General features: G+C 38.5%; 7 protein-coding genes across 15 annotated transcripts in view; 3 read left to right on the top strand and 4 right to left on the bottom strand.

The window, feature by feature from the left end:
* Positions 1-10: 10 nt before the first annotated feature.
* Positions 11-1,518, bottom strand: sel (canopy family protein seele). The gene is made up of 4 exons (XM_065487308.1): positions 1,290-1,518; positions 804-919; positions 533-739; positions 11-473 (listed from the first exon to the last, which is right to left on the bottom strand). Exons 1-4 carry the CDS (start codon positions 1,378-1,380, stop codon positions 315-317), a joined length of 573 nt encoding a protein of 190 aa, XP_065343380.1. The 5' UTR covers positions 1,381-1,518; the 3' UTR covers positions 11-314.
* A 119-nt stretch (positions 1,519-1,637) lies between these two features.
* LOC135941680 (dihydrofolate reductase-like) lies at positions 1,638-2,882 on the top strand. Its single transcript, XM_065487309.1, has 4 exons — positions 1,638-1,808; positions 1,929-2,087; positions 2,157-2,280; positions 2,335-2,882. The coding sequence occupies exons 1-4, from the start codon at positions 1,726-1,728 to the stop codon at positions 2,527-2,529; spliced, it is 561 nt and encodes a 186-aa protein (XP_065343381.1). The 5' UTR covers positions 1,638-1,725; the 3' UTR covers positions 2,530-2,882.
* A 498-nt stretch (positions 2,883-3,380) lies between these two features.
* LOC135941681 (dihydrofolate reductase-like) lies at positions 3,381-4,949 on the top strand. The gene is made up of 4 exons (XM_065487310.1): positions 3,381-3,466; positions 3,789-3,944; positions 3,999-4,122; positions 4,752-4,949. The coding sequence occupies exons 1-4, from the start codon at positions 3,384-3,386 to the stop codon at positions 4,947-4,949; spliced, it is 561 nt and encodes a 186-aa protein (XP_065343382.1). The 5' UTR covers positions 3,381-3,383.
* A 4-nt stretch (positions 4,950-4,953) lies between these two features.
* Positions 4,954-7,030, bottom strand: O-fut2 (O-fucosyltransferase 2). The gene is made up of 7 exons (XM_065487307.1): positions 6,909-7,030; positions 6,747-6,858; positions 6,436-6,695; positions 6,254-6,385; positions 5,998-6,193; positions 5,379-5,559; positions 4,954-5,325 (listed from the first exon to the last, which is right to left on the bottom strand). The coding sequence occupies exons 1-7, from the start codon at positions 6,986-6,988 to the stop codon at positions 5,039-5,041; spliced, it is 1,248 nt and encodes a 415-aa protein (XP_065343379.1). The 5' UTR covers positions 6,989-7,030; the 3' UTR covers positions 4,954-5,038.
* Positions 7,031-7,217: 187 nt separating this feature from the next.
* LOC135942451 (tRNA (guanine-N(7)-)-methyltransferase) lies at positions 7,218-8,465 on the bottom strand. The gene is made up of 7 exons (XM_065488570.1): positions 8,407-8,465; positions 8,248-8,355; positions 8,088-8,191; positions 7,853-8,037; positions 7,672-7,785; positions 7,462-7,563; positions 7,218-7,400 (listed from the first exon to the last, which is right to left on the bottom strand). The coding sequence occupies exons 2-7, from the start codon at positions 8,340-8,342 to the stop codon at positions 7,275-7,277; spliced, it is 726 nt and encodes a 241-aa protein (XP_065344642.1). The 5' UTR covers positions 8,343-8,355; positions 8,407-8,465; the 3' UTR covers positions 7,218-7,274.
* Positions 8,466-8,493: 28 nt separating this feature from the next.
* Positions 8,494-9,790, top strand: LOC135943619 (mitochondrial intermembrane space import and assembly protein 40-A). Its single transcript, XM_065490259.1, has 2 exons — positions 8,494-8,627; positions 8,953-9,790. The coding sequence occupies exon 2, from the start codon at positions 9,035-9,037 to the stop codon at positions 9,476-9,478; it is 444 nt and encodes a 147-aa protein (XP_065346331.1). The 5' UTR covers positions 8,494-8,627; positions 8,953-9,034; the 3' UTR covers positions 9,479-9,790.
* A 490-nt stretch (positions 9,791-10,280) lies between these two features.
* The window catches only part of CASK (peripheral plasma membrane protein CASK), a 35,340-nt gene continuing 21,139 nt past the window's right edge, over positions 10,281-24,481 (bottom strand). The window contains exons 10-21 of one of the 9 annotated variants that reach the window (XM_065490245.1): positions 21,437-21,658; positions 18,930-19,094; positions 18,655-18,723; positions 18,023-18,052; positions 17,549-17,680; positions 16,623-16,761; positions 16,272-16,322; positions 14,899-15,018; positions 14,588-14,698; positions 12,661-12,768; positions 12,376-12,599; positions 10,281-11,587 (exon numbers count right to left, since the gene is read on the bottom strand). In XM_065490245.1, the coding sequence (XP_065346317.1) occupies positions 11,408-11,587; positions 12,376-12,599; positions 12,661-12,768; positions 14,588-14,698; positions 14,899-15,018; positions 16,272-16,322; positions 16,623-16,761; positions 17,549-17,680; positions 18,023-18,052; positions 18,655-18,723; positions 18,930-19,094; positions 21,437-21,658 (1,551 nt within the window). In that variant the 3' untranslated portion in view covers positions 10,281-11,407. The remainder of the gene's footprint in view (positions 11,588-12,375; positions 12,600-12,660; positions 12,769-14,587; positions 14,699-14,898; positions 15,019-16,271; positions 16,323-16,622; positions 16,762-17,548; positions 17,681-18,022; positions 18,053-18,654; positions 18,724-18,929; positions 19,095-21,436; positions 21,659-24,481) is intronic. The other 8 variants (XM_065490248.1, XM_065490249.1, XM_065490254.1 and 5 more) reach the window with 8 other exon arrangements.

The raw sequence follows: 24,481 nt of genomic DNA, 5'->3' as shown, positions 1-24,481 counted from the left end.
ATAAACGCTCTTTCGTATGATCATTAATAATTTAATTGAGCACCTAGCTAACGTCCAGTGTTTTTTGATCTGGCACTGTTTTAAAATTAATCATTATTGTCTTTTAAAGAAAAAAGGAAGACATTTTGATTACAAACTATGTTAGATATATATTTCACAGAAAGGTTCCCAAACGAAAAAAAATGTTTAAAAAACAACAGCACCTAAAAAATATAATATTCTCAACAATAAATTCTCTCAAAAAGCACACAAACAAATTTATATAAGTCGTTGGAATGTATGGTTCCATTGTTCTCTAGTAAAACTGATCACTTTCATAACTCCTCATGGCCACCTTCTGTGTCAAACGTGGAGGACAGACTTTGTTCGCAAACCTTGGCGTGTTCTGAGCATAGCTGGACGTCTAAATTGTCCGTTTCGGCAGCAAAAAGACGGAGGATGTCTTCATCGTGCTCCGAAACGAGTGCTTCACACTGATAAAAATCAAAATATGTTTTCAACGGCCCCATAAAAATGTTTTTAAAAGACTCACGTAAAATTTGAGGCTTTTGTTTAGGTCGTCATCAGGCGTAATGTCAACCTCGCTCATGAGCGGATTCATTTGTCCATTGTCTCCTACGATTTTGAAAATCATCGGCTGGTGGTTAGTCTTGTAAGCGGCTTGCACGTAGTCCTCAAATTTATCACAGACGGAATCCAAAACCTCGCTTAAATGCAGCTCAGACCGAGCATACTGGATCTAAAACAGAATTTTTTTAAAATTAATTTCAACTCTGTTTGAAAAATATGAAATAAAGACGAACCTTTCTCTGTCTTTTGTCGCCATTAGTGTCCAGCCTGTAGCTTCCAACCTCAATGGTGTGCTCTGGGTTCGCTTTGGCCACCTCCTTGTCAATTTCCTCCACGAGTGATTTACAAACTAGAATTTAAAAATCATAATAAAAATAACTTGGCTCTCAGCCTCATGCTTCTGATGACAATGTTGCAATCTTAAACTAATTCGTGCGTGAAATTGTGCCACAGTGTAGCACATTATTTATCATAGTATGTAATTACGCCACGCAAGAGCAAAACAAATTAATTTTATAATTTAATTATACTTTAGTCATTATTTTCAAATAAATTCTCGTAATAAAATGTGGCCGAGTGCAAAAACGCCGTCTCCTCATAGTCGAAAATAGTTTTGTTTGGAAGGTGTACAGACGCAAAAAATGAATCTCTCTATTTTTAAGTAGCCGAAAGTATGTAGTGCGTCCTGGCAACAAATCAAGAGTTGACAAAACTCTTACCGAGACATTTGAGTTGCCTTGGGCTGGCTTTAGGTGAGACGAACGGCAGCAGCACGCAGAGCAAAATCAGTCCGGACCTCATGGCGATCATCCTGTAATTCACCTGTGCAGCACCAGTTTTGACGACTCGGGAAATCTGCAATTTTCGCTTAAACAACAGGTCGGATTTTAGCTGTCGGTGCTTAATTCAGCTGGCCGCCACGCTCCTCTGCGCTGATTGGACCGTCCCGATCCGAACCCGCGATTCTGATTGGTCCGCGTCACGCGGCTGGCGCTTTGCGATTTGCTGATTACAGAACGTGGTCTTCTTTCATTGCACTGCTACTAAAAGGAAGGATTAAAAAATAATATTAAAAGGAGCAGTACGTAGCGCGACCACACAATTTTTTCTCGCGGCTTCTGCAAATAAATTTTTACTTTTATTTTGGTAAAAAAAATGGAGCCCAAGCTGGAACTGATGGTTGCCGCCTGCTCCAACATGGGCATTGGATTTAAAGGCGACTTGCCTTGGCACCTGCCGTGAGTTTATTATTTGGTTTATTTAATTTTAATAAAAATATATGCAAATTAATGAAGAATATTATCTCGTGACAAAAACCACGCCTATATCCTTTAAATTATTATTTTTTAATTATTCAGATCTGAGAAAGAGTTTTTCACTAAAATGACCAGTTCCACCGAGGATGGAAAAAAGAAAAATGCTGTTATCATGGGAAGAAAAACCTGGGATAGCATCCCAGCCCATCGCAGACCCCTAAGTGGCCGAATTAATGTTGTCTTGACCAGAAACAAAGATTTGTAGGCTTGATATATATTTTTTTAAACTGAAATTTTCGAAAATTTGTTTTAATATTTACAATTTGAAAGGCGGTTTGGAGATGAAGTGGTGGTTTGCAACTCCTTTGAAGAGGCAGTCTCTGTGCTCTCATCATCGCGGTATAAGGAACAAATCGAGAGATTTTGGGTCATCGGTGGCGCTCCCATTTACGAAGTAAAATTTTAAAAATCACTTTAAAATAATTACGTTTTTTTATTAATTATTTAGGCCGCGTTGAATTCACCGCATTGCTGCCGAGTTTATTTTACTAAAATCATGGCTGAGTACGAATGCGACACCTTTTTCCCCAACATGGACTTTGGGAAATTTGAAACAGTTGCAGACCCCCAAATTTCTGACGAAATTCAAGAGGAACAAGGAGTGCGCTACAGGTATCAAGTTTTCCAGGTCAAACACAATTAGAACAAACAAATATTTTCTCACAATAAATAGACTTTAGCTTTAATAATAATAATAGTATTATACAGATCTTACTAATATACACACAATTAAATCTGGTGTTAAAACAATATATGATTTAATTATTTTTACCATTGTAATTATTATTCTCTTTTGATATTAACTTGAACTGTGCTAATTTTTAAGCTTTAATTTTTCAGTTTTTGCCAAGTGAAGAACAAATTAATTAATTTTTTTAAATGTCCACATTTCCTTTTTTGCCCTAGTTTATTTTACCTGAATATTTACTTTTTCAATTTTTGACATCATTTTTTGTAAGGTTGATTTTAATTAAATTTAAACAAAAATTCAATACGGCTTGAGAGTTTTATTTTAATTTATTATCACCCGCATCCCGCACAGTTCCCGCATATTCAGTGAAAGGAAAAAAATAATTCAGCGCCAGCGCGCCTAGCGTGTATGCAGCCTGTGCAGCATCGACAAATAAAAACGATAAAAACGCGCCGAAACTATTCGTGACCGAGCAACCTCCTACTCTCTCCTGACTATCTGTTAGTCCTGTTGGTTCTCACACTGCTTGTGCACCAGAGTTGCATCAGACACAGATTAGTGCCTAGTTTTACCATGCGGCAAAATCCATGCTTTTCTCGAGCCGTGGCGTTGTAGGCAATTTTGATGGAGAACAGTTAAGATCTCTACAACCAGGTGGAGATCGTGATGCGACAAGGAAAAGCGCGCTCAAAAACCAGCAAGACAGACAGACACACCAGCAACCAGCGCAATCATCTGATCTGCCCCTTAAATAATAATTGTTACGTTTGTTATTGTTTTGAATCTCGAGTAAAATACGTAAAATAATGCATCCCAAATTGGAGTTGATCGCAGCCGCCTGCTCCAACAATGGCATCGGAGTGAAAGGGGACTTGCCTTGGCGTCTCAAGTACGTATTACATAAATACATTATTAAATTATACATAATATGTAACTGTCGTATACATTCATAGTGTATTTTATGTTTACATAAATACTTTATCATCGTTTCTGATAACATATGTATAGTACACATTAATAATGCATTAAAAAAATAAGAAATATGTATGCATCCGATTTTTTCTGTTCGTTTTTAAATCTGGCTGCAAAGAGCTCTTCCAAATCTTCCAAATTGTTTTTAAAAATAATATATAAGGATACAGCTATGAAGATGTAAATTTTTTATGTTTATGGACCAGCGAGTAAGATATGAAACTTTTCTTTAATTTCAGATCGGAAATGGCATTTTTTACTAGGATGACAAGTGAAACCAAAGACGAAAACAAGAAAAATGCCGTAATCATGGGAAGGAAATCTTGGGACAGCATTCCACCCAATCACAGGCCTCTGAATAATCGCTTGAACATCGTCCTGACTCGACAAGACTTGTAGGCAACCCTTTAACCTGGATAATACTGTATTTAAAAAAATATTTAAAACAGGGATTTGGGCAGTGAAGCCACAGTTTGCAAATCCCTGGAGGAGGCGGTGTCCTTGCTGACGTCCCCTCCATTGAGGGAGCAGATTGAAAGACTCTGGGTCATTGGTGGAAGTTCCATTTATGAGGTAAAATGCTGAAATAATGGGTTTTTTCACGGCTAGGAAAATTGTCCATCTATTTCTAAAGCAACAAGAAATGTTCAGTTTTTTCAGCCAACAGAAAATTTATTAAATTCTTGCTTCTTCTTTCAAGACAAATAATCGGAAAAATATTAGGTCAAAGGGAACGATTTTTTACCACAATATCTTTATTTCACTCGAATTTTAATGACTCATTTATGGCAATGAAAAGTGTGGGATGGCTAGATTTTAAAATGAGACTTATTTCGAAGGTAATTTGAATTTATAGTCAGCTTATTTAGCTATATTTAATGCGAAATATTTAAAAATCTCAAGCTGAAAAGCTTTGGAAAGCCAATTCCCAGCATAAGTTGATTTTAAAAATACAGCCAATGGTGCAAAAAAGAGGAAAACGTTGGTTTAAAAGATTTTGAAGCATTTTTTCAAGGAGGAAAATGTCATAATTATGTTACAATTTTTAAAATAGTTCATTTTAAAATGTTTTAAGGCTTAAAAACAGTTTTAAACAGGTGGTAATTGCTACAAAAAAAAACTGGATTGTAAATTCCCACTCTTTAGTCAAACCCTCAATTATTTTTTTGCACAGAATAATCCCATGTTAATTTTTATTTCAGGCTGCTTTGAAGTCTCCCTTCTGTCACCGAGTATATCTCACCGACATTATGGCTGATTTTGAATGTGATACCTTCTTCCCCGACATGGATATTGGGAAATTTGAGCTGGTGGAGGACCCTGCAGTGCCTGACGGAATTCAAGAGGAAAAAGGTATCCGATTCAAGTACCAGGTTTTCCAGCTTAAGCAAGACAATTGATACGTCAGAGTAAAAAAGAGTGCATTTATTTAGACAAGAAATCTCACATAAGATCTATTTTTATAGGAAAATAAAATATATATCAATTCTCAATCAAACTGAACACGCCATCTCGTTGGTTGATCACAATCACCCTCGTCATCCCCACACAGTCGTTGAAACGTGTTGTCTGGGTGAAATCCCATGATTTCCCTTTCCTCTTGTATTCGGAATGAAAAGGTCGATTCAAAAGTGCCGGTAAATGCTCTGGCATGTGAGCAAATTATCTGCTCGATTATGGCCACTCCTCCGTCCAAGAGAGACTCAAGTTCCTCAGCCGTCGGACGAAATCTATGTAGTGTTAATGGCAACAGCAAATTCTCCAGCTCAGTCAATTCTAGAGGGGAAGGAAAAATCAGAATTTAATTTAATTAAGGTAATCTTTGGTACCTTTCTCGGTTCCGTCAGAAGCGACGAAGACTTTGCCAAGGCCGTGTTTTTCAGCCAAGATTTTGATTTGTTTTGCTGCTCCAGGAATGCTTGGCACCTGCGTTGCCCGTCCTGTCACAAAATCCTTCCTCCTCAAATGCACTGCGATGTACGGTCCTCCCCGCTTTGCATTTGTATCAAGCTGTAAAAAGAGTTGGGTACTTCCGATAACAATTTTTTCTAAAAATTTGCTCCACTTTGCATATTTTAGGTTATTTAATTTTTTTAACCCTTTCTAAAGACTAAATATTAATGCGATTAAGACCTCTAATTTAAGAGGCGAGGTTTTTCAGAAGGAAAATAATGTTATCTTTGCGGGGGAAAAAGATTTTAAAAAGCAAACTCTAGATTTTCTACAGTATTTTGGCAATTTAATTAGTGCTTTGATTGTTTAGAGAAAAACTAATTCTGTGGGCTTTGATCAAGTTACACTACACAGAAGAATAAAGAAATAATATTTGATTGGCTATGACCGTACTCGTACTGATTATATATAAATATTTATTTTACTTTTTTAGCTACTGAAAATAAGCCAGATGATTTTTAAGATTGAATTTCAAATTTAGGAAAAAACAGCTACCTGTCGCTCGTCCTTCCAATTCTTTGGCCGAATTGTATTGTCACTTTCATCAGTGGAGTCAAGGTGTGCCTTCCTGAATTCTTTGGCGGCGACTATCAATTCCTGAGCGAATCTCATGCTCCTGCGAGCTGCCCAGTACTCGGCATCTCCGAACGCGTGGTGCAGAGCTACCTCTGCTCGGTCCAGCATGATGGTCCTTTATGGAATTTATTTTTATTATTTTTAAAATTATCTTCAGCAATTTCATTTCAAGTACTTTGAATTTTCCTCTACTAGAAATGGCAAGAGGCTGGTTGCGAGTCCTTGGAAAGCCATGCACCTCAAGTTTTTTGCCGTAATATTGGGGTTGTTCCAAAATCTTCCCGTCCACTCGTTTTTATTCGATTTCCTAAAAATTTTAGTATTAAGAACTGCTTTTTAATTTATTTCTTTGAATACCAGTAGTATATTTCTGACTCCCGGCATTTAACCTCTTCCAATTTTTCCTCCCATAGCGAATTTTCTTGAAACTCAAAGTGCTCTAATATTACAAGCTCATCAATCTTCCATTCTTCCTGAGTTTTTAGGAACTCATGTAGCTCTATCACGGACACAAAAGAGCTCAAACTGTCTGTGTCGAAGAACTTGAACCACGGCACTTTTTCCTGGTCCAAATGACCTGAACGCCAATGGTACGGCGATGACCAAGGCGGCAGAACCTGAATTTAAAATGTCAATTAAAATTTTAACACTGATTTGTTGATATTTACTAAAGTCCATGGTTGAAGCGCTCGCAAGTGGGCTACCAACACCGCCATTCGTAAATAAACATCTCGACGGAGGTTGAAACCCTCTCCAGGGTTTATCTCGTAGAGCAGAAACCTTTTAAATTAAATTTAAAAAGGAACATCGTGAAACTTTGCGGCACATACCTCTGCGTCTTTTCATCTTGTCCTAACGCACCAAATATTTGTAATAGAAGTAGTAATAAGGTCGATTGCTTCAAATACATGGATTCACCGCTGCAACCTCCATCAAAGCGGATCAAAATAAACAAAATTATACATGTGGGCGTGGCTTTCTTTAGCTATTATAGTTATAGTAAGGTCGTAATAAAATCCCATTCATCCAGAATCAGCATAGTTAATATAACTTTGAAAATCTGTTCAATTAAAAAATATGATTTTTTCACTGTGAGAAAAATTATTTAAAACTTTTGGTTTTTTTTAAATTAAAAACAATTTTATTGTTTGTTTTTTACAAAATTTTAATAAATTATATAAAAGCCCCAAAACGATTCAGCTGCTATCAAATGGATCTGCAACTCTTCTATAAACCGCCAGCAATTTTGGTCCATCATTTCTAGTCACTTTCTGGCCCTCTTCGGAGCTATCCCACAGTTTCGGCACAACGGGGTCCTTGTCCTGAACAAGTAAAATTGTTTTTAGGTTTATTAATTTATTATTCCGTTCAAATAACACTCACCAATTCTTCTTGGGAAACGCGTTCAAACATGGGATGCTCATCTAAACACTTGACCATCCATTGATTCAGATCAGGCACGTCTGTAACAGTGTACACTAAACCCTGAAATAAAAAATTTATTTAAATTTTAAAAAAATATTAGCTATTATGCCGTTGAATTAAAATTGCACATTAAAATGGAAGTGGAGAAAAAAATGTGATTCAACTCACCCCTTCACAAAGAAGATAGGCGTATTCAGAGAGCAGTGACCGACTGATGATTCGCCATTCGTGCTTTGACTCTTTGAAATGCGGATCAGGAAACAGGAAGAACATTTTCTTAAGCTGTAAATTGTGAATTGTGTCCGATTATTAAATCCAATTCCTCCAGGCCAGGGCAAACAAATTATACCTGTCCCCTGTAGAAGAAATTGGGCAGGTATTTCATGGCGTTCGTCCTGAGGCACGCAACATTTTGGTGTTTGCCCTGCTCCTGCAGCCTCAGGGCCTTGATTCGTTCTATCACGAACTGGGAAACTTTCACTCTAATTTCAAGGCCAAGGCTTAAAACGTCAGGGAACAGCTCACCTAACGCAACTAAATGGAGATTTTTAAAACGATTTTATTCGAAATAAAATATCTCAAACCTAGCAGTCCTCCGTAGCCACAGCCGACGTCAGCGAATTCAACTCTTTTATTTGGAAATTCGGGGTAGAGTTTGCTCCAGTCCATCAAATCAGGATGAATAGGACTATGGAAATTTAGTAAATAATTTTATTTAAAAAGATGATGTTATTGAATGCTTACTAGTCCACTTTGTGATCAGCAGTCGGATTGGAGTGTGCCCTTTGCCTGTAGTGCCTCTTTTGGGGGTAACGCACGTTCTGCTCGATAGATGCCATTTTGAGTTTCGATCTGGAATAAATAAATTAGAATTTTATCAAAAATTCGCGTTATTTTACTCACGATGAGCACTCCACGTGATCGTAAAGCGTGTGTTGTGTTTAGTTTAGGGGGCGAGGTGCCTGGTTAAAAAAGGGGGCGTGGTAGTAGTAGCTCCGTTCGCAGGTAAAATCAGCTGGGAAAAAGAGCATGGTTCCGAGAGCTTGAGGTGAGGTACTGCCAGAGAGGAGCCAAATTTAATCGATTTTTAGGGATAGAGTGTCAAAATTAAAGAAACGCCAGAGGTAAGTTTAATTCAAACACTGAAAATTATAATAATGGCGACTCGGAATCCAGGTTAATTCCAATAAGCCCTAAAACACAAATTTCAAATTGATTTTCGCCGGCTCCTGTAAACTGCATCATTGAAGCGTTGCAGCGTTATGCAATCATTGAGCACGTGTGTGCACGCAAGTCTTGCTCGAAATTTCGTCATAAATTTTTTATCCCAAAATTTCCTTGATTTTTTTATAAAAATTACGAAAATAACATACTTTAGTAGCCAAAAAATTTCAAGAAGTTTGGATTTTAAATTTCAAATTTTTTAATGAAAACATTATTTTCTTTCAGAATGTGTCATCTGTGACCGAAAACGTGCGCACATCATCGAAGAAACTCCTGCATTCTGTGGTTAAATCTCCGCCCTAGAAAAATGTCGTACTGCCGAAGTGAAGGAAAAGACGGAAAGGACAAAATAATTTTCGCCACTGCCGAAGATCACGCGACAGAGAGCACAGTTAAGCTTCCAGAACCGGAAGAGTCGCCAGGACTTATCTTACCAAATGGGGAGATTAACTGGAACTGCCCTTGCCTGGGCGGAATGGCGACCGGGCCGTGCGGGGTCGAGTTCCGGGAGGCCTTCTCCTGCTTCCACGTAAGCGAGGCCGATCCCAAGGGCAGCGACTGCATCGAGGCCTTCGCTACGATGCAGGAGTGCATGTTAAAGTACCCTGAAATCTACGACAAGAAGTCGGAGGGAAGGGATGGCGACGACGAGGAGGAAGACCCCATGGATAAGCTGGCAGCCGAGTCGAGTGCGTCAAAGACACAAAATAGTGACGAAAAGCCGGCCCAGCAGGACGCCAAGAAGGATTAGTTGCAGTTGAATTAGAGAGAGGACGTTAAGTCTTGTTACCTGTTTGTTAAAGAGGAGGAGGAGAAGGAGCAGGGCCTCAAAGTGGAAACCAATCGGCAGCGCATTTACTAGCAATACCAAGAAATACAGTTCTGATTGTGCCATCACTTTGTTTTGGAGCTGCGAAAAAATCTTCACCCTGCTTGAATCGATTTTTTCCCATTAAGATTTACACAGGGTGTCTCAGATCGCCCTACGAATTTTAATCATTGTTTGGTTGTGTCCTGTGAGGTCATGTTCGGGATTCATAAATTTTGAAATGCGGACAAAGCACTTATTCTGGGTTTTCTTCATTTTCCCGCGTTTTTTCCAAATAGGATAGAGTTTGGAAAATTCTATCAAATGTTCCAAAAATCCATTATTTTTAGCACAAAATTACATGGATGACCATAATGCAAAATTGTGAAAAAACCCCCGCATGAAATAGATTTTCTCTGCAGTGTCCCTATCCTTTCCCCTAAAGAAAAGTGGGTTTTCGCGAACCCACGTCATGTTACAATATTTTGATCCCTGAAAACACGAGGCTGTAAACCGCAGGTTTACGAATAAATGATCTAACTCGAGTTAATTCTAGAATTTTTATTATCAGGTGTGTCTCATACAAACTCTGAAAGTAGAAAATTAAGTGGTATGATAGGTAGGAAGAACAATTATTATTATTGTTATTAATTTCCTTCAATTTGCGCTAGGGCTAAAAGCAATATGAAGCGTCCTACGGAAATCAAAGGTGTTTTGTTTGCGGAAAAGAATGAAACGAAGCAGGTTTTAACAGTTCTCCTTGTTTTAATGCCATGTTAAATAGAATACAATAGATCTCTGAAAACGCCAATACAGTGAATAATCAACTTGTATTCATTTTCATTCCACTTCTTTGCTAGGACTACTTTGCATTGTTCTTTTTCAATTTTATGTTACAAAAATTTTCATATTAGGTTCAACATCACTTTTGCTAGATACTAAAGGAATATCTTTCTTTTTTCCGTCTGTCGCTAAATTTTGCAGGTGGTTTCGTCGATAATTTTTCCGGTGTGGCATTCAAATAACGTCTAAAATATTATTTTCATTCGTGGTTAAAAATCCCCCACACTTAAACATTATTGGCACATAACAATGCCTTACGTTACCCTTTTTGTTCAAGTGTATTAGTGAATGGAATATTAATCATAAATAATTATTTGCTTGTTTAACGTTCGCAAAGCAAAAGTGACATTCTATAAATTGAGTAGCGTTATAGTCTCGATCAACAAATAATAATAATAACAATTCGATTTGAGCTGCAATGCGTTTTGTAAATAAGGTTATTGCAACACGACATGGTACTTGCGACACATATAGAATTTATATAATAGAAAAACAGATAACCAATAATAATAATTAACTAATTAATTAATTAATAACCTTTATAAAGCGAACACATTAAGTTACTCGAAGGGGAAAACGAATGCATGCATGCACAAATGATAATAATTATTGAAGTGATCGCCACCAGCTCTTCACCATCGATCAAGGATGCGCGCGTGTGAGTTATTAAATGTTATTATTTCTCGAAAAATAAACCTAATGAAGCGTTGAAGTCTTCGAGCCCTCTTTTCCTTAACTTTTAATCCAAGAGGGGTGAGTAAATTTGGCATAATGAATGAATGAGTTTGTTTGTTTGTTTTATTTTTTTGTGTGTGTGTTCATTATTTCTTTCTTCGCAAAAGACAACATGCATTATTGGGGGGGGGGGCGGGAAGGGGGGAGGCGCGGCCGCCGGGCAAGATCAAAAGGGAGATTGTCGGGGCGGATGACTAGGGCGCCGACACACTACCGGAATGACAACAAAGAGTATCACTAGAAGCAAATGCAAGAAAATTCTCTTCTGCTCGCTCTGTCGCGTAATTTTTACAGTCAGTAGACCCAGCTCACTGGCACCCACTGCGCGCTTGACTGGATCTTCTCGATGGCACGTTCGAGTGCGCAGATGGTCTCGTCAATGTCGTTGTTCACCAGACACAGGTCAAACATGTGGCCGTATGCAGCTTTCAGGAGGTCAGACTCCTTCGATAGTCTCTCTAAGCTTCCATCATACTGCGCAAAGGAAATTTCAAATTAGAAATGCAACCAGTAGGTCTTTAACATTTTTTCTCTATGATTTTGATCAAATTTATTTTGTGTTTGTTTTGCTTTAAAATCGTGCAAAATTATAGCTTTGAAGGGAAGAAAAATAAAATTTAAAATGAGTTATTTTAACAAGCCTACTTCCTGGATTTTAAAAAGCGGTTTTTTAAAAATGCCTTTGCAAAAAATTACTGTTTGAATTATCCTGGTTAACTACTGTCATTCAGTCAAGCAAAAAATAATTTTTTAAGCTGGGTAATTTTAATTTTCAACAAAAATGTTTAGATATTGTCGTTTTTTAATAAGATTTAATGTCATTATTTTGCCTGGCATTAAAAAATTTTTCAGAATAAATAATAAAAGAAAAAGAAAAATGTAACATTAACACCATTAATTTTAATATTTCATATTATATATAAATATCGTTGAAATGAAGCTAATAATTGTTATTTTTACTCAAAAATATTCCTTTCGTTTAGCAAACCAAGTCTAATTTCCATTAATTTAAGTGCAGTGTGCAATAGGAATAATTAAAAATGGGGATCGTCAAAATTACGACCTAAAATTTAGCCCCGCTTTCCCTTGCCAATTCCTTCAGAAGACGACTTGCGAAAAAACGCAATAGGCATATCAACTTAAAAGGTGTATTCAAAATTAAGTTTTAAAAACAAAAAGAAACTAATTAGAAATGTGCGAGGGGATTTTGTTTTTGTGCTTTTGTGGAACACCAATACGACATTTATATACCGATTAATTACATTTTTAAATGATAAGGAAGTAGTAGAACGGGCATTTCTTACTGTTACTCCTCCGACAGCCCCAAAAGATGGGGCGCCGATAAAAACTACATAAGGAGCAAATTCGGCGGTGCGGAGGATTTTGAGCGCTTGAGGCTCGACGTCCAGAATTGCCATCAGGCCGTCCTGATGGATTTTACGGATTGTTTCTAACTTTGTCCCGTACATGGCGTCCTCGTGTGTTCCTGCGGGCATTATTTGAACGTCAGCAATTGGCGCTGAAAGGGGCATCAATGGCGGGTTTACCGTATTCTAAGTACTCGTTAGCTGCGATGTCCGCCATCATCTCGTCGTGCGACACAAAGAAATAGCTGCGACCGTTTTCCTCATCTGCTCTCGGCGGCCTTGTTGTGTCTGTGAAAGCCGATACTCATTAGTATTCGGGTGCACATGAAATGAGACCGAAATTTATTGGCAAACACATCGTCATTAACGGCAACGCACAGTCTGAATACCAATTTCAGAAAACGTGCGGCTTTGGGTAAGAAAAAGAGGGTGAAAATTGGGCGAAAGGCTTCTTACGCCTTGCTCAGCGCAACGCTTTCTGGATACAAAGTAGCACACGCCAGGGTTCATTTCGGAGGAAATTAAGCTGCTCCGATTTTTTATTTTCATAACGTAATAATGTTAAGTCGAGCAATTTCCTCTCTGAATGAGTAATAATTGCAGCTTCAAAAGCTGACAAGCAATATATCAGATCAGCAATAATTGGAAGCTTTTCGGTGATATAAATGAGTCAGTTGCCACGCGCACACTAATGCGTTGCTGTGCTTTAACCAAAAGAATAAAAAATGTGGTAATACGGTAATAGCATGTTATATATAATTCAATTTTCAGAAGAATTAATCAGTCCGACAAATTCAACGGGTAGAATATATTTCAGACGGAATTTTAAATTTAGAGACAAATAGAAACACGAAACTCACAACAAAGACACTTCAAAGGATTCTACGTTCTTGTTTTTGCTATTAAAAGATCAAATAATAAAGATCTAAAAAAAATTGTAATTGGACGTTGTCAGCAAGTCATGGAGCTTGAAGAAATAAAATCCCAAACGTCGTTCGAACTTTCTCGGTTCAGTAGGCCCTTCGCGACGATCGGCCCTCTTTAGATATAAAAATTTTACGAGTTAATCTTTATTAGCAGTGTGTAAGATAAGAGCCAGGCTTCCAAGAGACGACAATTTTAATGTTCATCGCAGCTCAACTTTTCTCAATCGTTTTTTTTAACAAACTCTCATGGTGAAAATTTATTATGAACTTCGGAAGTTAATATTATGTTTTTACAATAGAAATAAATTTGCAGGTAAAATTCAAGACGACGAGTGTAGATTGCAAAGCTCAAAAATTAAAGTTTGGAAATGTTTCAGGAAAGCTGGAATATTTTTTCTTTGATTTAAAAGCCAAAATATAAAAAAAATTGTAAAATTTAAAGAAATAAAATCAGGTGGGATGAAAATCATTTTCTGTTACAGCTCTTCATCACAGTTTGAAATGCAAGTATCATGTAGAATAAATTTCATACACCGGCTGAGTGTGAATTTCCTTTTTTTTTCTGTTCTTAGATTTATCGTATGAAAAGATATTTCAGGCACTCAGCCTTAATAACTTTTTAATATGGCATCAGTTGCAGCCGTCAGAAAGGTCCATGGGATTTTTTCCTTCTCGAATATTCGTGTTATATAAATAGCAGAATTTCATTCTTTGAAATCAGCTTTTCATTACAAAGGAAGGCATTTTGAGCTAGTGAATTTTTGTGATGGAAAAGGTTCATCAGATTTCATCTTTCCGATTTTACTCAACAATGAGTTAAGCCGGATGTTTTTGACGATCGCTATGTAATTCATAATCATCTGCAGCTAATACTGTAGTGTGAATTTTGTTTTGGAGGTGACCTCCAAGAGAGCGTGCTACAATTTTGTCCCTGTCTAAATATCACTAAAATCTATCTACAAAGTTTAGCCCATTGTCGATTTTGAGCTACAGATTCTTGAAAATTAATGAGGATTTAAAGAATTTCAGGTTTACATCTCCAGCATCTGCTCTGCGTGATTTTTTTTTTAAATAAAATCCGTCAAGAAATCCTTTTCCGCGAAAGCCATGTATACGCGCGCGAAATGAAAGAAAGAGAGGCTCAATCCGCAAATCTGCGGCAAACAAAAAAACAAACTCACGCGGAATGGGATAGGCGTATTTGTCGGGATGCTTGGCGATGAGTGTGTTCTTGATGTGTCGGCGTCCCACCCCGTGCGCGCCCAACAGCACGAGAGTCTTGCGTTGGAAAGCTGCAATGCATAAAAAAAAACGCGAGTCAAGGCCGTGAATAATGCGCACGGTGAGAGAGAGCGAGAGAGAGAGAGAGAGAGAGGGTTGGTGCGGTGGGTCGGCCGTCGCAGCAGCCGCCGCCGCCGCCACTCTCCCTCTCGGTCTCTCTCGGGGCTGGCAGGGTGGATAGGTGGGTGGTTGGTTCGTTGGTCGCACTCACAGGGCAGTTTGACGACTTCCTCGTATGTGACAAGGTCTAACTGATCAAATACTGCATTGTGCTTTGCCAGGTACTTATCTCGAGACTGCTTCTTCTTCCTTCCAAAGATAGAGCAGTTCACTGCAAAAGAAGAACATTCTTTATTCAAAAGACATACCCGAGCGGGCGGGCGGCGCAAGCCGGTCTCACAGAGCCTCAAACAGCGCGCGCCTGTCTTTAATTATTTATCCCACATCATGCTCTCTCTATTCATCCCCCTAAAGCCTACGGTTTCAGCAGATAAGCCTGCAATTTAAGCGCGGTTATGTATGTATTTCTATATGAAAAAGGAATGTAGATGGCGGGGAGGAAATCTTTTATTCCAGGCATCTTTTCGACACACTTGTAAAGTGTGTGAAAAAGTGGGTGTTAATTTTATTGCAAGTGCCAAATCAATATTTTAGGACGAAGAGGCAATTTTTGACTGACGAAAATCAGCTTAATCACGGGTAACTTTTGATTTAAAAATAGATTTGAGTAGTGTCAAAGAAAAAATTGTTTTGTTTCATTTGCCCAATTCCTCGAAAATTCAGGTTTGTCAGTTTTGAGGAAATTACTCTCCATTTTTTTAAAACACCAAAGTTTATATCTAAACTAGACTAATTAGACTGCATTCATTTTAATTAAAGTAGACTAGTATCGACTATTATTGATTTGAAGGACGGGAAATTAGTTATTTTTTACTTCCAGCAATCAGAAAATTTTGTATCAGAGGTGAATTGGACATGTTATGATTTAGTAGCAATTTTCCGGGTTTTGTGACGCAGTGTAGAGCAAAAGTTGCCTGAAATGAAGCGTAATTCCTCCCCGGAGGTATTATTTACTTTCCTGCACAAAAAGTTCTATGGGTATAAAATTTAATAAATGCGTATACAACACGCACATACAGAACGAGATTCAACAAGGGAGATTCTGGCGCAGACATATCAAACGCAACTTTACGAGGGTGAAACTTTGAGGGGCTCTTTCTCTCTTTTTCACTTTCGCACTTGACTCGCATATCCATCGCACACTCTTACAAACAACATTAAAAACAAGGGTCGGTGTAGGATTTTGGTCCGCTCACACTCTCTCCGCATTCTCCGTCCAAGCACACACGAACACACCGAGCGAGCAAACAAAATCAATTCGGCTAGGCTGCTTGGAGGTCGTAAATTCTCTTTGCAGACACGGTTCACACGCCTTCTATATTATGAATCTCGGCGCAAAAATTTCGATTCCCTGGCAACCAAAAAATAAAAAAGACGCGTGCACAGGGTGTCAATGTCAGGGAATCCGAACAGAGAGGGGTGCGCATGCGCAATGCAGGTGCAGGGTAGAGCCCAAATTCTAACCTGGGGTGCCATCACACGTCTCCTTTTGGGAGGTGCATCCTGCACTGCCGTCTGCACCGAACAACACATTTCACAGAGGAGAAGATTAAAAGGAGGACCCTGATAGAGAGAGATCATACAGAGAATTACCAGCCCTCCCGAGCAACACCCGCCCCCCCCCCCCCCAAGATTGTTTCTCTCTGCCGATCAAAAATTTCCGGTCATAATCTCTTTCTGCCTATATGTGGATCGCGCCCCCCACACTCGCTAGTCAGCTAAAAACACACACTGCTCATGCTGCGTTTTTTCTGTATATGTATTTCCATGGTCAGACCAGACAGCATTTCCCTCAGGGGCCGGAAAAACACTCACCCTGTTCGTTTTTGGCCTTCTCCATGGCCTGACAGGCAGTCCGCCACTCTTGCAGTTCCGGCGAAGGAATGAGGCCAGCAGTGCCGGAGGCAATGTCCTTGCGGGCTTGCCACCAGTTGTGATCATCCTTGCTTATAATCTGTGGAAAATGAGACACACGAGACAATCAGCAAGAGAAAGTTTTGTTTTTATGAAAAAAAACACAGTAGACATGCAAATAACTCGCCAGCTTGGAAATTTCAAGTTTTTTAGTGTTTTTTGCGAAGCAAATTTTATTTACTTGAAATTTCAGAGGTTGTTTGCCTTTAACCATAATTATGAGCTAAAAGTTTTTGAATTTTTCTCCATGCGGCTTGAACAAAATTAAAATAAGTATTTTTCAAATTTACCACATGGATATTGCGTTTTCCCGTCTTCCCGAAAAATTGAAAAAAAAACAGCAAAAAATTAATTTAGCTAACAATTCAAGTCAATTTAACCTCTTTTTTTCAAAATGAGCTAAATCTGTCCCAAATTTCGCACTTTTTGCTCGAGAAAATTCAACCCAGAAAGTGTGCGGGAGTTAAATTACAGAGAGGAGCTTTTCGCTCCGAGAAAAGTTGTGGAATTTCAAGCTTTTACGAAGGAATAAAATCCAGTTTCATTTTCCAGCAGCCTGCTTTTTGTTTCAGAGACTCGAGGAACGCCCTCATTGCGAAATCCGTTCAAGAAACACGTTATATAATTCAAGCAACGATTAAGGCGCAGGACTCTCGAGGCAACTTTCCTCCAACACATATTCTGAGCCCGCCCGCACTCCGGCGGCGCGTAATCTCGAATCGGGACTCGCAGGCAGGCAGGCAGCAATTAGGCAAACAAACACAGCGAGCGAGCGAGCGAGCGAGTTAGAGAATGGAAAAGTTTTTGGGCCGAGATGATTTACATACCTGCAGAATGTCGCCAGTCTTGAAGGCGATGCCGGCTTGAGCACATGGTATGAGGTCGTCCTCCAGGGGATCATAGTCAAATTGTGCACGCACAAAGATCTGCGAACGAGAGCAGTCTTTGAGTGACGCCGACTGCAAGGACGGCAAAAGTGAGTTGGTTGGCTAGAACTTCCTTATTAATAATATACACAAAAAGAAGTCTACTGTCTGATTTAAATAAAAATAAAATAATCCACCAATCATTCGCCGAGCTACTCATGCAAGACAGCACAGTTAAATAAAAAAACGAGGGGGTGGGAACCAAATTCAAGAAGCAATCAACGCTTTTCGTCTCAAAAATAAAGATTCCTCGTTGCGAGTGCGAGGAAGCGGCCAAAAACGAAAAACGTAATGTACATAAATGTAGTATTACAGCAGATTAAGGGGCTTGTCAACTCTAGCTAGTTAGCCAACTAATAGAGCAGCGGTACTTACTAAAACAGGGAGAGGCTTAATCCTGAACAACTAGAAATAAGAGAGGATAAAGACATAAATCCAGAGGGTACACGAGGACAGCTCATAATGTCATCATCACAATATAATCTGTATTTTATCGCATTTTCGGAAAGCATAATCTCGTGTGCCGATTTCCACCCCATTTACAACGTCTCAGTGGAACAATGCTATTTTTTATTTATATAAAAGTGAGCGTCCGAGATGCAAAAGTGGAGCAGGGCAAGCCGTAAAAATGCAAATTTATAATATATCACTGGGGGTTCTGTCTCTTTACACATGGAGGAATTTAATTTCGTGTCTTTCAAGAAATAGCCAAGTGTATGTATATATATAAATACGCGGCAATAAGCTATAAAAAATTAGCTCACAACGTGTTTGTGTTTCAAAGCAAGCACAGAGAAAGAGTATGTATATGTATAATATTCGTAGCTCTACCGAACTGTAAAAGATAAAAATTTGTTGGCAACTGACTGAACGTAGTGAGTGCAAAGTATATAAATATATAAAAAATGGGGCAGAGCAAGAGATAGAGAGAGAGAGATGTATATGTATGCGGAGACAATGTATATATTCGAATGGTATCGGCAGGCAAAGGAAGCAGCACTATTTACCTCACATGGTGGCGGTGCACTGCGATACGAGGGCACAATTTTAAAAGTAACTGAGCCTCTTGCCTCTCTCTGCAACACACAACATGGAAAATCATTAGCCTTTTATCTTCTTGTACATATGCCATCGTAAAAGCTCTGCATATATGATTGGCCGAATACACATTATATATGTATACTACACTGCCTCTCAATATGTGCGCTTTTACCTGCAAAAAGAGATCAAGAGACTATGCGCCTTTGATCATTTTCTGCACTGCATTAATTCACTCACTCACCAGCATTTTTTGCAAGGTACTAACTGACTGGTTGGCCACCGAAACTCCGTTGATCTCTCTGATCTCGTCGCCCACGTGCAAGGTGGCCTGCCGGTGTATCATTCCGCCGTGCATAATGCGGGCGACCACACACTGGCCTTGAGGGCTGAGCTTCAGAGTAATGCCCTGCGGAACAGATGTCACCGGAATTAGCAAAAAAATCTGCCTCGGACGCCGCCGTGACAGCCGTCCTTATTCAACGTCCACGCCCGCCGAGAGCAGCAATTTTTCACGGACATAAAATCTGCCGCACGGTTTTTTCCGCACCGCAGCTGCGCCCGCATGCTTGCGGACAGACTGATCATTTTGGACCTCATGACAGTGTGGTTTATTAAAAAGGCTGTTACATGTCTGCAAAGCATCCACACAGAGTCATTTTTACTGCTGTATTAATTTAGTAATCACAAGTTACAAATGTAGTCGTGGCTAAATACTCGAATTATTTTCTGATGAATTCTACATGTTTTTGGGTTAATTTCTTGCAGAGGAATTTAGATTATTATTTAATTTTAAAATTTGCAGCAAATTTGGGAATGTAAGTTTTTTGCATGCCAATGATTTAATTTTCACTTTAAATGAGGTCAAATAACGCAATTTTAAGGTTTTAGAGACTGTCTTTGGTGCCAAAAACAGTCTAGTATACCGTTCGTTTGACGTGATTGTTGTATTTGTTTCGCATTTATATTATTTTGTCTGGTGTAACAATCACAAATCAATATTGTTGTTCCTAATTGTTAATGAATATTCAAATTTGTATCATTTTTAACTCGGCTATTCAGTTGAACAGACGTTAAATTCGCGGACCCAAAGAATTTGGGGTAAGTGTCGTTGTTATCAAAAATATTATATATGTAATTTAATTAATTAAATTGTATTACAGACTTGTTTAATTCATCAATAGGACTGTAATACAATTCAATTAATTACAATTACATATAATATTTTTGATAACAACGACACTTACCCCAAATTCTTTGGGTCCGCGAATTTAACGTCTGTTCAACTGAATAGCCGAGTTAAGAATGATACAAATTTGAATATTCATTAACAATTAGGTACAACAATATTGATTTGTGATTGTTACACGAGACAAAATAATATAAATGCGAAACAAATACAACAATCACGTCAAACGTACGCTATACTGGTAATCATTTAAAATTGCGGACGAAAAAAATAGTTTGATCATCACGGGAAATACTATACCCAGTTTTGGTGCATATTTAAGATTTTTCACTCTGGCAATTTTTCGTAATATTAAAATGTTAATTTTTTAACCCTGTAGAAATTAGTAAAAAGCTTAAATTTATTAGCCATTTTACTAGTTTTCATTGCGATATTCTCGAAAAATTACTGTTGTTTAACTAATATGCCCTATTTGACAACTCTGTTGGCTTTTTGTGAACAGAAACAGAAATAAATATTTGTTTTCTAAAAGGAAATAATTCTAAGTAATTATTTTTACCCTGTCAAGCTATGAAGTCAGTGCTGATTTTGAAAGAGCCTTTTGGATCAAGAAAAATTCCTGATTGTGATGCAAATTCGTCGAAAATAATTAAAATTAGTCGGTGAAACCATCTGAATTTGACCCTGAAGTTCTTTTAAGAAACATTTTAAAAATAAGTTAAATCCCAAGAAAATGTGATGTTATTGGAAAGAAATCTGATATTAAGTTTAACCTTATAAATGCAGTCTTAAAATAACCGGAGGCCTGAGATGCGCAGGTATGGCGTCGGCAGTAGTACAGCGTTTTGAAACGGGCAAATGAACACATACGTGGTAATAAAGCAAGTTTTGAGCAAAATTGTGATGTAATTTGCATTACATGAATTAATTACATCAACCATTTCGGTGAAAAACACTCGGGACACTCGTGCAAAATGTAAAAGAGAGCTAGAAGTTTCCAAAATTTCAACGCCATCTTGAATCTGACCGTTTGAAATTTAATTACATTGCGCATCTAGCCTCCGCAGTGCTTAAAAAAGTAATTTTCGTAGGAAAAAGCAATTCGTTCCGAAACAGGAAATCTGAGCTATACAAATGAAAATTAATTATAATACTGTACAGTAATTCAATTAAAATATTAAATTGAAATTTTTAATTAAACTAGCTACTAGGGCACAGGCCGACAAGACAAAGTCTTGGTCTGAGCCAATACAAAATCTGGAGATGTGAAACTGTTGAGAGCAAATACCCACTCCTTTTAAGGAATGAAGATGGGAAAATGCTACGTCTCATAAGCTGCAAACCACCCTAAATTCAATCAACTGAGGAAATCTAGAGAAATATCGCAAAAAATAGAAAACGTTCTGTTAATTATGCATTTTTAAATTCAATTCCTTTAAATCTGTAACCTAAAACTAGAGAATTTGCACCAAGAACCGAGTTAAAATGGATTGTATAAAACTGTTTAGCTCCCCTCTCCCCTATATTGGTGAATTTGAGAAAATAAGAAAACAAAAACTCACCATGGGTTCGTCCGTGTTTTTCTGAAACTGCACGAGACGCACCCGGGTGACCATCTCGTCGGGGCCGCCCTCGTCGCCGCTGTCGACGCCGCCCATCAGGCCGCCGCCACCTTCCTCACTGCCATTCAGGTACGGACCTGGCAGCAAGGGCGGGGGCGTCACGCGCACCGCACCAGCACCATACACCTCGTGTGAGGCCACGTCGTGTGCTTGTAACAACGCCTGCAACAAATTACAATTTCAGATTAACCAGCCGCTCTCTCTAATTAGGAGCTCATTGATTTTCCGCAGAGAGAGGCTCTCTCGATCTCTCTCTCTACTCGAGCTTTTTGCCTCGGCGCGCAAGAGAGGTGGGCGCCCGCGAGTGTGTTGTGTGGAGTTGAAGGAGGCCTCCCGGCTCGATTTGATTATCAATCTCTTGAGCACACGCTTTTTGCCCGCTTTGGATAATTAGTTGGCAAAGACAGCGCCTGTAACGTATTTTGTGTGTTTCACGCTTTTTACATGAGGCACGCGTCCCCTTTTGCACGTCGTTTCTCCAATCTGCGAACATACCACGCCGTCTAGACCTCTTCTTACAGCCATATTAATGAAGTGACGCGGTCTGTATTTAGCCCTTGAATATTAAAATCTGAATGTGAGGCTGCTCAAATGAGGGTAGTAATTTTAATCTGGCGGAAAAGGGGGAAAAGCAAATAGTAAAATATTTTTTGAGACGGGGTTTTCAAAGGGTTTTCATTGGGCTGAGAAATTAGTGTTAATTAAAAGTCTAAATTTGAAACTGCAAACAAAACTTAATAATCAAAACCGTGAAGTATTAAATCAAAAGAAAAATTAATTTGACATGGAAACGTTAATGGTGAAAAAAATTAGTATTTATCAGGAAAATAAATTTTCGCGCTGACAAGAAGATTCAATGCTCTAAATCAGCGATCAAACCTTTTAAATTGGTATGTTTGGCGTTTCTGATATGTGCAAGAAGAAAATGTATAAAAAAATCACCACGAAAGCATTTTCTAGATTTTCTATTCGTGAAAAACTGCGGAATTCTTATCTTTAATTATTCCAAGAGTTCAGCGGCCAAATACACAACTTCCCTCGTTTCTAAAATGAAAACACATATAAAACAAATCTTTCTCTCCACTGTCGACCCCATTTTCCAACCCCGATTGAAACAGATCGTAAGAAACAGAGTTGGCAAAAACAGCTGCGGCACAAATTATGAGCCAATGCTCTCGATCGCAGAAGCTGATCAGTCGTAGGACAAAAGGAAGTGCACAATCGCCGCATTGAATAAAGAAAGAGCTGGACGATTATGGTGCACTGACTTCCCACGCGACTGCGTCCCGGCCTCAATGCACTTAGCGAATATAATGGAAAAGTAGAGTCGATGAACTGCCAACCTTAATCTTCTAGATGCTTCAACAGCAAATTTCGTATCTAGAATTGCATCAGTAAAGTTTTTAAACTATAATATTAACGACTCCATGTGAGAATGAGACCGACAATCAAGAGGAACGAATTTGCAGAGGCAGCAATCAATAATGCATCAGCCCTCAGCATCGGCATCAGCAGCAGTAAAGTTGTTGTATATTCGTTTCCGCAATCAGGCGGTGGAATGCAGCACGCGTAGCACAGCGGACGCGCCGGTTGCATACGCTCCCCCTGCGAGCGGCGGCGGCAGCCAGAAGAGCAGCCGACCGACCGACCCTCAGTGCTCCGCGCTCTCGGGCGGCCAAAGTAAACGAGACCGAGAGAGTGAGCATCGGTGGCGAGAGCAGAGCAAACGAAACAACGAGTTTGATGATACAGCGGATCGAAATTGCAAACACGCAGAGCACGGATGGCTGCTGCCGGCACTGTTCTCTTTTCGCAGCGAGCAAAAAGACGCGAGAGAGAGAGAGAGAGAGAGAGAGAGAGAGAGAGAGAGAGAGAGAGAGAGAGAGAGAGAGAAACGTAAACGGAATGGGTCAGCAGAAGTAACAGTTGCTAGCGTGTTCTGGATCAATTTTACAAACAATATATTGTCTCTATGGACGCAGGGTTGTGAAGAAAGAAATGAAGGCATAATATAAATATATTTATCAAAGAAAAATGCGGATTAACATAACTATGCAATTTATGCTGTAAATTATGTTTAAACGGAGGAAAAATAAAACAACTTAAAAAGTGCAAATATTTCAAATTTCATAACTCTATTTTAACGACGGTCAATTCAACTCGAGTTGTACGAAATTTTCGTGGATAATGATGTAACAATGAAGATTTTCCAAAAATTGTATCATTTAAAACGATTTTTAGGTTAAATTTGCTAGAAAAGGTTAAAATCATGATTGCAGAAAGTCGAAAGTTTTAAACAAATTGTTGGTTTTTGGCCCTTGAACTCAACATGAGTTATGGTTGACTGGAAATTATGAGGAAATTGAGGCCAGGAAGATTATTTTTAAACTGCAAATTTATTATAAAAAGCAGAAGAAATTTTCACTTATAACCGAAAATGTTGTATTTTTGCTGAGATATTAAATATTGTAAAAATGAAACCCTGGTGGAAATCAACATTATTAAAAAATCCACCAAGTTTCCAGGATTGCAAAAATTCCGCATTCATTTGAGTAATAGATACAGTGCATTAACCACTTTTTTAATTTTTACCAGTGTTAATCAAATTAAAAATTTTGGCCAAAACATGGAATTGATTTTGAGAATGTATTTTGTCTATTTTGAATATTTTCAAAAATCATTATGATATGCACCAGAAGTATTTATTCGATTAAATTTAATTTTGAAAGATGTAGAAAATTACATAATATTTTGAGAAAATCGGAAAAATTAAAATAATAAAAACCAGCAGTGAAAAAACCGGAAAAAGTTCAAATCTGCAATTGTTCTGACTCTTGTTCCAAAATCCAAGTTTAAAAAATAGCAGCAGAATTTCGCATTCATGCAGTTCCACGGATAAACTAATTCCCAGCAGTGTTGAGACTATTAGGGGAGCCATTGCAAACAAACAAAAAAAGAGCAGCTGTTGTGTTGTGCCACAAATCG

This window comes from Cloeon dipterum, chromosome 4 (genome assembly GCF_949628265.1).
Source record: "Cloeon dipterum chromosome 4, ieCloDipt1.1, whole genome shotgun sequence".
Lineage (NCBI taxonomy): Eukaryota > Metazoa > Arthropoda > Insecta > Ephemeroptera > Baetidae > Cloeon > Cloeon dipterum.
Note: the sequence above shows the minus strand (reverse complement) of the source record. Positions and strands in the feature narration are given on the sequence as shown.

Coding starts and splice junctions, on each gene's coding strand:
- LOC135941681 (XM_065487310.1), top strand. CDS start 3,384: ATGCATCCCAAATTGGAGTTGATCGCAGCCGCCTGCTCCAACAATGGC. Junction 3,945..3,998: donor GTCCTGACTCGACAAGACTT/GTAGGCAACCCT, acceptor TATTTAAAACAG/GGATTTGGGCAGTGAAGCCA. Junction 4,123..4,751: donor GTGGAAGTTCCATTTATGAG/GTAAAATGCTGA, acceptor TTTTTATTTCAG/GCTGCTTTGAAGTCTCCCTT.
- LOC135942451 (XM_065488570.1), bottom strand. CDS start 8,342: ATGGCATCTATCGAGCAGAACGTGCGTTACCCCCAAAAGAGGCACTAC. Junction 7,564..7,671: donor CCTATCTTCTTTGTGAAGGG/GTGAGTTGAATC, acceptor TTTTTATTTCAG/GGTTTAGTGTACACTGTTAC. Junction 7,401..7,461: donor GCGTTTCCCAAGAAGAATTG/GTGAGTGTTATT, acceptor TTACTTGTTCAG/GACAAGGACCCCGTTGTGCC.
- LOC135941680 (XM_065487309.1), top strand. CDS start 1,726: ATGGAGCCCAAGCTGGAACTGATGGTTGCCGCCTGCTCCAACATGGGC. Junction 2,088..2,156: donor TTGACCAGAAACAAAGATTT/GTAGGCTTGATA, acceptor ACAATTTGAAAG/GCGGTTTGGAGATGAAGTGG. Junction 2,281..2,334: donor GTGGCGCTCCCATTTACGAA/GTAAAATTTTAA, acceptor TTAATTATTTAG/GCCGCGTTGAATTCACCGCA.
- O-fut2 (XM_065487307.1), bottom strand. CDS start 6,988: ATGTATTTGAAGCAATCGACCTTATTACTACTTCTATTACAAATATTT. Junction 6,696..6,746: donor CGCTTCAACCATGGACTTTA/GTAAATATCAAC, acceptor TTTTAAATTCAG/GTTCTGCCGCCTTGGTCATC. Junction 6,386..6,435: donor GAGTCAGAAATATACTACTG/GTATTCAAAGAA, acceptor TAAAATTTTTAG/GAAATCGAATAAAAACGAGT.
- sel (XM_065487308.1), bottom strand. CDS start 1,380: ATGATCGCCATGAGGTCCGGACTGATTTTGCTCTGCGTGCTGCTGCCG. Junction 920..1,289: donor AAGGCAACTCAAATGTCTCG/GTAAGAGTTTTG, acceptor TTTAAATTCTAG/TTTGTAAATCACTCGTGGAG. Junction 740..803: donor GCGACAAAAGACAGAGAAAG/GTTCGTCTTTAT, acceptor ATTCTGTTTTAG/ATCCAGTATGCTCGGTCTGA.
- LOC135943619 (XM_065490259.1), top strand. CDS start 9,035: ATGTCGTACTGCCGAAGTGAAGGAAAAGACGGAAAGGACAAAATAATT.